General features: G+C 37.3%; 1 protein-coding gene across 1 annotated transcript; it reads right to left on the bottom strand.

Moving 5' to 3' along the window:
- Positions 1-11,502, bottom strand: PDC (phosducin). Its single transcript, XM_045838336.1, has 4 exons — positions 11,426-11,502; positions 10,026-10,110; positions 8,702-8,853; positions 1-5,739 (listed from the first exon to the last, which is right to left on the bottom strand). The coding sequence occupies exons 2-4, from the start codon at positions 10,084-10,086 to the stop codon at positions 5,215-5,217; spliced, it is 738 nt and encodes a 245-aa protein (XP_045694292.1). The 5' UTR covers positions 10,087-10,110; positions 11,426-11,502; the 3' UTR covers positions 1-5,214.
- Positions 11,503-11,973: the final 471 nt, after the last annotated feature.

An 11,973-nucleotide genomic window follows, 5' to 3' on the forward strand; every position in this document is an offset into this window, starting at 1 on the left:
AGGTTCTCAATCCCTTGCTCACTCTCTTCTCTTTCTGATATTCCCACGATGTGGTCCACTTGGTTTTGGACAATTGCAGGCATTGAAGAGAAAGAAGAGAACAGGAGGAGAGAGAGATCCCATTATTTATTTTCCCATCTCTCTCCCTGCTGGGCCACAGTATGGCAGGGACAGTGTTCTCTCCAAAACACTGGAGCTCCTGTCGGTCAGCTCTTTTCCCGTAGCTACACATCTCACTGGTCTTGCCCCTCAAGGCCTGTGGGGTAGTAGTCCTTTTCACCTGCTGCTGGCCTTGTGGTCCTCACCACGTCTTATTGTTTTCCTACCTGCACCCTTGTAAATAGCCTCTTTATTAAACTCCCTCCAATCATACCTTCTCTGTTTGCACTCTGTTTCTTGCCAGAAACCTGCCCAACAGAGGCCATTGTTGGTTGTTATCAGAATCACTTTCAGTGGAATGGTTGAGGAAGATGGGTGAAGAAGCAAATGGGAAAAAAGGAAGAAAAGATTACAGACATGGATTTTTAGAAAATAGTAAGTCAATAAAGGAAAGGGAAATGCTAGAGAACGTCATAACTAGTAAAAATTCTGAAGAACCAGAGACTTGTTTTTAGGTTGTGAGTAAGAAGCTGATGCAGAATAAGAAGATACAATTATATGATATAATTAAAAAACGTGAAATGTGAACGTGATATAATCTATTTAAAAGCACAGATGGCAGAATTAGCCTTGTTCAAAGAGACATCGTGTACAAGAACAATGAACTAGAGGATTGGTGGGTTAATACACGTGGGGTAAATAGGGAACCTCATGCTGTGTGGGCTCAGTTTTTCCTGAGACATTGAAGGCAAGGCCCTGTGTTCAGAGGGGAAGGATATGGGAGAGAAGGGGAATAATGAGGGTTTGAAACAGTGACTGAGGGCAATGAAAGAGGGAATTGTTTGCTGAACAAGCTACATACTCTAGTCGAAACGCTCAGAAAGCTGGAAATTTAAGAGAGAAGTGGTTTGGAAGAATAAGGTGACAAGAATATGGACTATGCTAGCAGGAAAGTGAGTGACATGACCCACCAAGTATCTAGGCTGCACAGGAAAGACAGAAACTGAGCAAGTGCAGAAAGTATTAAAAAGGGGAGGTGGAGAAATGGCAGGACTTAAAGACTGTGTACTGGGAGTAAAGGGTTGAGAGTGTTGAAGGGTAGATGGCTATTGTCAAAGAATGGTGCATTAAATTTGAAGATTTCAAACAGGAATGTGGTGGTGAAAGTAAGAGCTGAATATATAATGACAGAATATGTTTACTAATCAGAGGGGCATGAGAGGATGACAATTTCTTTCCTGAAATCCATTATCAACTGAGTTCCAGAACATAAGCCTTCAAGCAATAATTAATAAACAAAAATAAGTCCCCATTTCTTTTCATTTCAAGGACGTGTGTGTTCCCTTCCTAGATTGTGAATCCCTTGAGAAGAAGGAATGACTGTATCTTACCTATTTTTATCATTCGCCCTTTATTACCTAACATAATTCCTGTGTATATTGAACATTCAAACTTTTGAAGAACGTTTGAAAAATAGAACAGAGAAAAATAAACAAAATTTTCATCATCACATAACAGTTTACTAGATATATTTGAACAGCTAATTATATGATCACAATTGTATTCTGCAAGAAATTCAGTATTAAATTCAAAATTCTACAAATTTCTTATTTGTATATTAATGTTTATTTTGCACTGCTGTTTTCAGAACTAATTTCATTTATATTTATTGTGGTTACTTTGGAATGGCAGTTTTTTAGTATCTTTCAATTTAAAGATACAGAATTTTAATAAGGTCCTAAGTAAAGGAATGTGAGAGTTGTGTTTTAGATGATTACATCCCTTCTTAAATTGCCTTTAGTTACATAATTGTATCTTTAAGATCTTATATCTATGTACTCTATGCATCCTTTTGCTTCATATATATCTATTAGTAATACTAATAATAATATTTGCGTAAGACTAATTTTGTGACAGGCACTATTACAAGTTGTTTACATGTTTTCTTTTTCACATAACAACCCAGTGAGGATGAGCACTTATTATTATTACTTTACAGATGAAGAAACAGGTACAGAGAGGTTAACTAATGGGCCTAAGATCACAAAATTAGTGGGTGGATTCAATCCTAGGAAGTCTTGCATTGTGCTCAAGATACCAGTTACCACTGCTAACCTATAGATGCAAATGTAGGTGCATTTAAACCTAGTGCTTGTTTGAGGGTCTGTTTTCTTTACCTTGTGCTCCCTAAGGTCAAAGACTCTGCATAGCACATTGCAACTCGTCAATAAATGTTTCATGAACAAATGAAGGAATGAGCTTCGCACTTTCCAAGATAATTTTGTTATTCCCTATGGATTTTTCTACTATTTTTGTATTATTTTACAACTAACACTCTTGGCTTTTCTTTCAAGTCTATTCCAGTATTATTTGTTATGAGGCATGTTATGACTCTTTAAACTTTTACATTTAAGATGTCATTCTTCTGCTGAGACAAAAATGAGCTCTTCATCTCTTCTTGCCTAATAGCAGATGGAGTGTTTACAATGAGGACAGTTTGTAACCCAGGATTTCTGAGGCAGTGGATTTCAAATATTCTCGTCAAATCCTGCCTTTGTCCGACTCTTGCTGATGAGTGTTACCGTCAAAGCATCACTCTGGCATCCATTAGTCACCAAGTGCTTATTTTGAGTGCGGTTGCTATCATCACTTACTCCCTACAAAGGTGCCACCTAGTTACTTTTGTTTTGACAATTACGGGTTAAATACATTTCTGGGTTTAGTCCTGCTGAAGCTTGCTAGCTCTCTATTTTAAATTAATGTACAGTGGGTTATTTCTTACGAGAGTAAAGCTTTCATTGAACAAGAACCTTTCAAAGCACTCATTTTTATTCTTGTCCATAGGCGAGAGCCTTTGTTCTCTGTTTAGCTAGCTATGTCTTTGACCTACAAAGCTGTACTACATTGTGGTTAATAATGATTAGTGATTGAAAAGATCTTATGTTTTATTCTTAAAATATTGTTCTCTTTTGAGATTCCCATTTGACTGTCCTCCTGAACTGCCTTGCCATCATCTTTTTAAGTATTTCCTACTGGTCCAGGGAATTAATGATAATCTAAAGAATTGTTCTATTAAGGAGTTTTTAAATTATAAATATCTTGTATAAGGCTCCTGGTTTTTTTTTTTGCTCTGTTTTATTTTTAAGCCCAGTAATTCCCTAACGGAAGACTCTGTAAAGGATTAATAAATTTGTTAGCAATTACTTGATTGGAGAAATCATGTTTTTTTGGGGGGGTTGTTTTCAAGCTCCTTAATTTATACATAATTATCTTTCATGCCTCCCTCTTAGAACTTTTCCACCTTGTGTTTGGTATTCATCAACTTATAAATAGGCCATAGAGTATTTAAAATGCCTTTCTCAATTATAAAGAAGAATAGAAGACTGAATTTTATATTCATGCACAGAAATAGTACCTATTGCAGCAACTGTGTGTCAGCGACTGGTCAATAAGAAGGCCTGATTGATGTGGGATGGAAACATTGGAAATGAAGAATGAAGACAGTACTTTAGATACTTCTTTCGGGTTATGTGACTGCAAAGTAAAGCAGAAAAGTGAGGGATAGCTGGAAATTGAAAATTATTGGTGGGCATCTTTTAAATAGTGGGTAATTAAAAACCCATTGATAAGCCAATACAAATAATACAACAAAGAAACAGATGGTGCCGAGAGAGGGGAAATAATTTAATTGCAGGAGAAAAATCACTGCGTGACTGATAGGATCCAAAGCCTAATTTACTCGGTTGGCCTTGGCCACTGTGAGAACACTTGCACGGTAGCGTCGGTGGTAACAGTATTTACATGCCAGTGCAGGTTTCCATTGGGTGATGGAGAGTTGATGTAGGATTCATCTGATAGCATCTCCTTTCTCAATGAAGTAAGAGCAAAGAAAAGTGTTTAGACCAGGGAAGAAGGATAGAAAAGGGTTAAGGAAAGAGGGAGAAGCCACACAATAGTGATTTAGAAGAGCAGAGACTGAAACTTGTGAGCAATATTTGGTGTCAGCATTGGTCCACCAGGGAAAATGTACAGAGCTCACTTCTCTTAGGGAGTCCATCTTTGGTTACTTATCCAACAGCATGGATTCTTCCTTTACAGGCTGTGTGGCCTTAGCTCTCACTCACCCTTCTTTTCCACTCTGATTCAGACACCCAGACGTTTCTTTTCTCTAGCTCTTCAGCCCATTTGCATACTTCAAAACACTTTTCAAGCCTTATTTTGTGTTTTCATGTGTTTGTGTAGGAGCGGAGGTTTTGAAGTGTTTTCAAAGGAATTAGAACTTTTATGAATTTCTGTTTCATCATTTACAAAGTGAGAGTAATATTATCTCCTTGCAGGACTGTATTTAAGAATTAGACATGATATGTATAAATTACTAGCTCATATTTGGCAATCAATAGGTGGTAGTTATAATTATAACCACTAGTAAATTTTATTCTTTTGTCCAAAAAATAAGAAGTCCTTGCTTCTACATGGCCTTCTTTCACAGATAAGTTTAACTTCTGAAATTTTATTTTTAACAAATACTTTCTTTTTGCAGTACAATGCAGTACTTAATGCAGTACAATGTTTCTAAGTTTCTTGTGCTTTAGTTTGGTTGGAATATAAGATATCTTTCTGAATTATTCTTTTCGTATTTTAGGTTATATAATATCTTTAGGGCCTTGATGTTGTAATGCTTGAGAAAGAATAGATTTCAAATAGAATATTTATTTCCTCATGAGACTTTATTCTTATTATGTAGGCAAAATGATAATTAATGATGTACTTTGAAAAGTCCAAATAATAACACTGCAGAAAAAAAAACAAGGAGTAAAAAAAGCTAACACATAACATGAAAGGGATTTTTGAAAACTGTCACAATACAACCCACATTCTCATTGTTTACTAACATGTTCCTGAAGACTACAGTGTTTTGGAATAAAGCCTTGTAGAAATTTGAGTAGCGAGAACTGAACAATGCTAATCGTGTAACTTCAGCATCAATCTGGTCTTGTTTCCGCGTGAGAATAGCCATGTCCATATTTGATATTCTCCAAAGGAACATGGATACTACCAAGTCAATCAGCATTCAGTATGTGAAGGAGAAATCTGAGATACTGAGGTGGCGAACCTTTACTCAATATCTTCCTCCACGTTGGTCTGCTCCAGGGCGGGCATCTCTCTTTCGGGTAGTAACCCATACTCATTCAGGAAAGACTCCACATCCCCAGCAAAAAAGTCTTCGGAGAACTGCTCAGCCACACTAATAAAATTGCTTATGAGTTCCCCACCTTTGTAGACAAGCAGCGTGGGGAGCACATCCGCGGAAAAGCGGTCACCAGCTCCCGTATTAGAAGCTTTCATTTTACAAAACTTGACCATAGGGTATTCGGCCGCAAGGCACGTGAGGCTACCGTTCAGAGCATCGCAGCCTTTAACGCCGTCTTCATAGATGTGAACCACGATGGTGGTGCTTTTCTGCTCCTTTTCAATGGTTTCCAGGAATTGCTCCCCGGTCTGCAGCTCATACACGAACCCGTACCTGGGCCCGAAACTCAGCTTCTGGTGCATGTCCTGCATACACTGCCTGCGGTACTTACGAAGGCAGTCTTCATCCTCTTTGCCTTGGTGGATTAGCTCATACTCTTGAATGCTCATCTGAGAATAAATGAAAGAATGACAGAGGTCATTCAGCCGGAGACTTAATTTTTAGACACACCAACCCCTTCCTCAGCTCGAAGCGTTTGCATGTGCCGTCCTTCCTCGATGTGGTCTCCCCTTGACCTCACTCGGGCTTTGGTTCCAATGTCACCTCCTTTGATTACTCTACTTAAAAGAGTCCCAGCTCTGAGCTTTCTATTCCTCATACGATTTTAGTTTTTCTTTGTACCAATAAACACTCCCTGCTATTGTATGATAAATTAAGTCAATTGCATAATATTAGTTTTCTAACCGGTATGTTCCATGGGAGCAGGGATTTTATTTGTCTCAGTCACTACTCTTCAATGTCTGCCATAGTGTCTGGCACATGACAGGGTTCAGTAATTACTTCGTGATACAAACACATGCATGAGTACTGCTGAATACAGTTGAGCCAGGAGACAATCACAATCTCAGTCAGAACTGTGTCACTTAACCTCCGATCGCTGTGGGTAGAAAAACACAGGTCCCACAAGGCCTACTTTATAAGCGACTTTCATAAACACCCACACAGGCACATGCACTCGATTTAAATGTATCCTCAACAGATGCTTTTGGACATTAGCCTCTCCTCCACACACACAAGTTGTTAGAAAGATTTTATCTCATCCCTTCCTGATTCTTGAGATATGTAGAATAGGAGTGAGCCAAGGCAGCTTTTACTACTGTTTAGGGTTCGTCAGATTAGCCAGGAGATTTGTGCTGTACCGACAGTATCGCCATCACCTGAGAAGTTCTGGGAAATGCGCGTTTTGGGGCACCGCGCCAGCTCTGTCAAATCACAACCCGCCGGGGTGGGGCCGAGTGAGCTGTGTTTACCCAAGCCCTGCAGGCAATTCCTACCCAGTGTCTTAGGCAAAAGTGAGAAGGAGCTTAACTTTCTTCTTCCAAGACAGCTACGTATCACTGCAGCTAGAATATAAATTATTTGCAGAACCTTTCTTAACAGCTACATTATGACCAGCTTGTTCAATAGAATGTTAAACTCCACCCCCAACACATTAAAAAAGAGAGAGAGAGAAAAGAAAGGGTAGAAAAAGCAATGATGGGATGTGGTGTGATTAAGAGATGGGGAGCAGCCCAGCGTCAAGGAAGGAGGCCAGTTTCCGAGGGGGACCCATCAGCCTTATCGTCAAGCAGCCTCTCCAACAGCCATTGCTGACAATACTTAAAGTACGTGACTGAGAAGGCACGGAAGTGGTATTTATGAAAACTTTATGTCTTAGGCAGTTGACATAGATTATTTTGCTTAATCCTCATAACACATCTATGCAGCAGGCACTGTTACAGAACTTTACAGAAGATACTGAGATTCAGGCTCGTAAAAGCACCTGATGCTCTCACATATCCTTCTCCTGTTTCTCTTATATTTGAGTTTCTAATGTCCTCGTCCTTGTCTTATCATATTTTTTTCTGCTTTAAGATTATTGTCCTGGTTTAATTTGTTTTAACCTTAAAAATTGTTAGATATGTTGTATAATTTTTAAGTTTCTACTATAATTCTGCTAATTGAATAGGCTAAGCCACACAAATATTGACTCATGCATTTGAGCTTTTTTATAAGAACTTGTTCTATTCACATATTCGGGCAAATAGATAGATATGTGGACACTTACATATATGTCTAAAGCTTAGTCCATCTTTAATAATTATAAGGTCTCGCCCTGGCTGGCGTAGCTCAGTGGATTGAGTGCGGGCTGCGAACCAAAGTGTCGCAGGTTCGATGCCCAGTCAGGGTACATGCCTGGGTTGTAGGCCATGAGCCCCAGCAACCGCAAATTGATGACTCTCTCTCTCTCTCTCTCCCTCCCTTCCCTCTCTGAAAATAAATAAATAAAATCCTTAAAAAATAATTATAAGGTCTCATGTTTGTGTAGCATTTTACATGTTTCAAACACTTTTACATTTATTTTCTCTTCACATGGCTTTAAAGCAAGTGGAGGAGGTGCTGTTACAATTCTTAAGATGGAAAAAATGTAATTGTCTCATCTGCATCATATGACTCAGTGAAGGAACCCGATCTGAAAATAAGATCTGTGACTTGAAAATGTTTACAATGACCAGAGCCTAGAAGCAAGTCTATTTCTGAAGCCCTGTCTGTTTGTTGAGAATCAATACACAACTCATATAGCCTGGTTTGGAGATAATCCAGTAAAGTGATTTTTCCCCCCACAGTGAAAATCACTTTATGGCTTCCTTCATTAATATTTTTAAAACATTTTTTAAAAGACTTTATTTATTTATTTTTAGAGAAGGAAGGGAGGGAGAAAGAGAGAGAGAGAAACATCAATGTGCGGTTGCTGGGGGTCATGGCCTGCAACCCAGGCATGTACCCTGACTGGGAATCGAATCTGCAACACTTCGGTTCGCAGCCTGTGCTCAGTCCACTGAGCTATGCCAGCCAGGGCTATATTTTTATTGTCATATAAATTCATCATGCTGATTATAAAGATTTAAAAATGACCTAAAAGCTAAAGGAAGAAAGTAATTTCACCACTCTGATACTCTGGGATAATCTCCATTCTTATCATACAGATCATCTGCTAATGTATCTCTTTATGCACATGGATGTACACATTATATAACAAGTAAATAAGTGAGATTAAAAAGATGGTGCTGTGAAAAGTGTGATTTCAGCCCTGGCAGGTGTGGCTCAGTGGATTGAGTGTGAGCTGCGAACCAAAGGGTCACAGGTTTGATTCCCAGTCAGGGCACATGCCTGGGTTGTGGGCCAGGTCCCCAGTAGGGGGCATGTGAGAGGCAACCACACACTGATGTTTCTCTCCCTCTGTTTGTCTTTCCCTTCCCCTCTGTCTAAAAATAAATAAACCAAAAAAATCTTTAAAAATGTGATTTGGAAAAAATGTGATTCATGTTTACACTTTGTAAAGTATTTATTATTGATTTTTCTTTAGCTTACCTTTCTGCCGAATCTTTCTTTTGAGTCTTTGTCATCCCTACTCTGAGGAGAAGACATTTGTCTGAGAATTTCCTTCTTGCTGGGTGGGACTGAGTCACCATCTTCGCTCTCTAATTTAAACTTCCTCCAATCATGTATTACTCCTTTTGGTCCTGGAATAAAATTAAAAACAAGTTGTTTCTCTTTATTTTCTAAAGGCCTTTATACAACTGAAATTTGTATATAAGTATCACCATGGGAATAGACTTGTGTTCTGTTTCAGAAATAAGCATCTTGTTTGGGCTAGAAATTTCTGACTGCCATAAGTCAGAAAACAAAAATGTTTTCCCACATTCGTCTTGGTAAATGGGTTTTGGCTAAGAATCTTTCTGAAACGTCTGCATTGATGAAAATATGGATTATGGACTTTGAACTATTCTCAAAATTTGGGGGTAAAGATATTTTAAGTTGGAGTGTAGAGAGGAAACTAGAGTTTTAGAAAAATACCACTTGTTACATAAGACAGAAGCTTCAGCAATAAACTGAAACTGGTGCAGCGCCAGTAACAAAGGAAACTAGGATTGCCGGATAAACAAATGAAAATGTAATCAAGATCCAGAAAACAACCATAACAATGGCACATAAAAGAAAACCAGTGAGAGAGGCCTAACCTCAACTAACAAAGCTAAAATGACCTTCAAAAAATCATTACATAACCACCCAATTCTTTTTAGGATTTTGAGAATCTTTTATAAATACAGAAAGGAAAGGATTTGCAGATTTAAATCAAGGATGCTCTGAATGGAATTCTGATATTCAGTTGCCCTGATAAATAGTAGCAGTGCTTTGGAAGAAGGTCTAAATTCTTGAAAACATGCAACTTTACATATTCTTCACTAAAGCTTAGCCGTATCCATACCTTTAATATTGTATTATATATGTGGATGTATTTTTCTTTCTGTACATATTTCCTAATAATTGTTATTTATATAATTTTAATGTTGTTGCTTGCAATTGCAAAGAAAGTTTATACTGTGGGAAATTAAGACAGAGGATAGTGGCTTGATTTTAGTGCATATGGAGAAGTCTTACGAAAGCTGGGTGGCAAGAAATTCTCCATAAGTAGTGTTTTTAATTAAATTTCTCATTACTTAACATCTAAATAAAATGGTTTTAAAAGTATTTGATCTCAAGTTAATTACCCACTCAGTTATTTTTAGATGATTTCATCGGACCACTCAAAGCTATAAAAAATTTCATATTGAATAGTGGCAGTAAGAAGAGTAGAGATCTCCAGATTTAATTTTGATTTAATAATTAGTTTTCTTCCTATAGCTTTGCTTACCTGTGTGTGTGGCCTGTCCATCAAAGTCTTCTTCCAAACTTTGGCTTTTGGCTTCTTCCATTTTAGAGATTAGATTTGGTATAATCTATAAGATGAACAAGCAAATAATGACAAATGAGAAATAAATAAATAGATAAATAAATATTCTTTCACTGTCAGGTTCCATGGATGCTAAGGATTATTACCAAGTGATAAAGTGTTTAGTATGTTTCTCTCTGCTGGTAAAAGAACATTAATATCTGTGTTATTAAAGATATTTGGGCCTAAGGATTTTACATAATTCGTAGTTTATCTTCTTTTACTTAAAATATCTTCAGTTTAGGTCTATGTACTTAGCAAACATTATTTTTTACTGATTTTATCAGTTACTGTTTGTACCAAAGTTCATAAAATTATATCTCAATATTTAATATAATGAAATGTTTAATTAATAATAATTATGTACTTACTTACTATGAACATTTACTATGTGCCAGGCATTGTTCCAATTATTTTGTGTCGAAATCCTTTAATTGTCACACATCCACGTGTGGCTGGGACAATTGTTAATGCCGCCCTGCAAATGAGGGGGCTGAAGGGCAGAGTTTAAGTTACTTGTTCAAAATCTTATAGTAAATGGTGGACCAAGGTTTCGAACCTGGGTTTGACTTTCAGAGCTAAATCTTAAACCGTTGCACTATCGTGGAAGTTAACAGACCGTAACAGAGCCGCTTTTCTCAACGCGGTTTGACAGGTTCAGCTTCTGAAGTGCATTCAAGAGCGACGACCAAAGGAACAGTGAGTGGTATGCAAAACCTAGCACCCTGTGTCTTTTTCTCTTAAAAACGTCATTTCCGTTTCATTAAATTGTGAAGTAGCCTTCTGAAACAAATGTTATCATTCCCACTTTAAAGGTTAAGAGGGAAAAACAACCAAACATATAATATTCAGGAAAAAAGCCCAAGAACACACGACTGGGTGTTTGGTGCAGGGGTCTCAGAGCGTTTCAGTGCTGAGACACTAATCCTCCCTTTTACAGTCTGGAAGTCAGGTCTTCAAGTACAAAGTGCAGGGAATCACTACCTCTTTCCTTCAGTTCTCCTTTCGCTCAGAGGGAGGACTGAAGAATTTTAAATTTCAAAAGTAATTCTCTATTCATAGTTTTATTTGACAACACATTTCTAGAATTATTACACTCAAAATTGTGTGTTTTCTCTGAGTTTACATTAGTGAAGATATCTCGTGCAAATCACTTTAAGGGAGAGAGATGCACAGTATTTGTTTTTATGGTAAATTATTCCTTACTGTCACCTTGCACTGTATCAAAAGAACCCACGTTAATATATAAACAGTGAGATCATACTTCTTTCCCTGAAGGTAAAATTTTAAAAATTATATTATCAAGAATAACTGCGACTCACAATTTGGTTCTCTGTGCCCGGTGTCCTTGATTATGTTCAGCGGATAAGAATTCCTGCATTCAGAGCTCCTGTTGAACTTGGACAGGTTTAAGCTCAGATTTAAGATCCCTGGATATTGATGACCTTTGCAGAAATAGCTCTGAACAAGTAATAGGATTGACATAAGAGAATTAACAAATCCTATTCATTAACAGTAAGGCAAAAACAGACAACTAACCTTAAAAAAAAATAGCTTCAAGTCCTACGGTAAATGCAATCTTTGTCAACTATTGTATGATATTTGTGAAAAAAATATTTATCTTTTCAGTATGGACTGATATCTACTCTTGCCATTTTCTGAAAGAAAAATTAGTTTAATAGGAATAAAAACTTTTTCTTGAGGTAACTGTAATAGCTATCTGTTTCAGTTTCAACAACTTTTGGCATGGTATATTTTTCCTCTTAAATTTACCAAACAACTGCTTTCTTCTCCCCTTTTAGCACCTTGAAATGTCTTATGTATTAAAATTTCTACTGTTCCTTATTATTATATTTTTGGCAAAAAAATC

This window comes from Phyllostomus hastatus, unplaced genomic scaffold (assembly GCF_019186645.2).
Source record: "Phyllostomus hastatus isolate PE091 unplaced genomic scaffold, TTU_PhHast_1.1 phas_contig_283, whole genome shotgun sequence".
Classification (NCBI taxonomy): domain Eukaryota; kingdom Metazoa; phylum Chordata; class Mammalia; order Chiroptera; family Phyllostomidae; genus Phyllostomus; species Phyllostomus hastatus.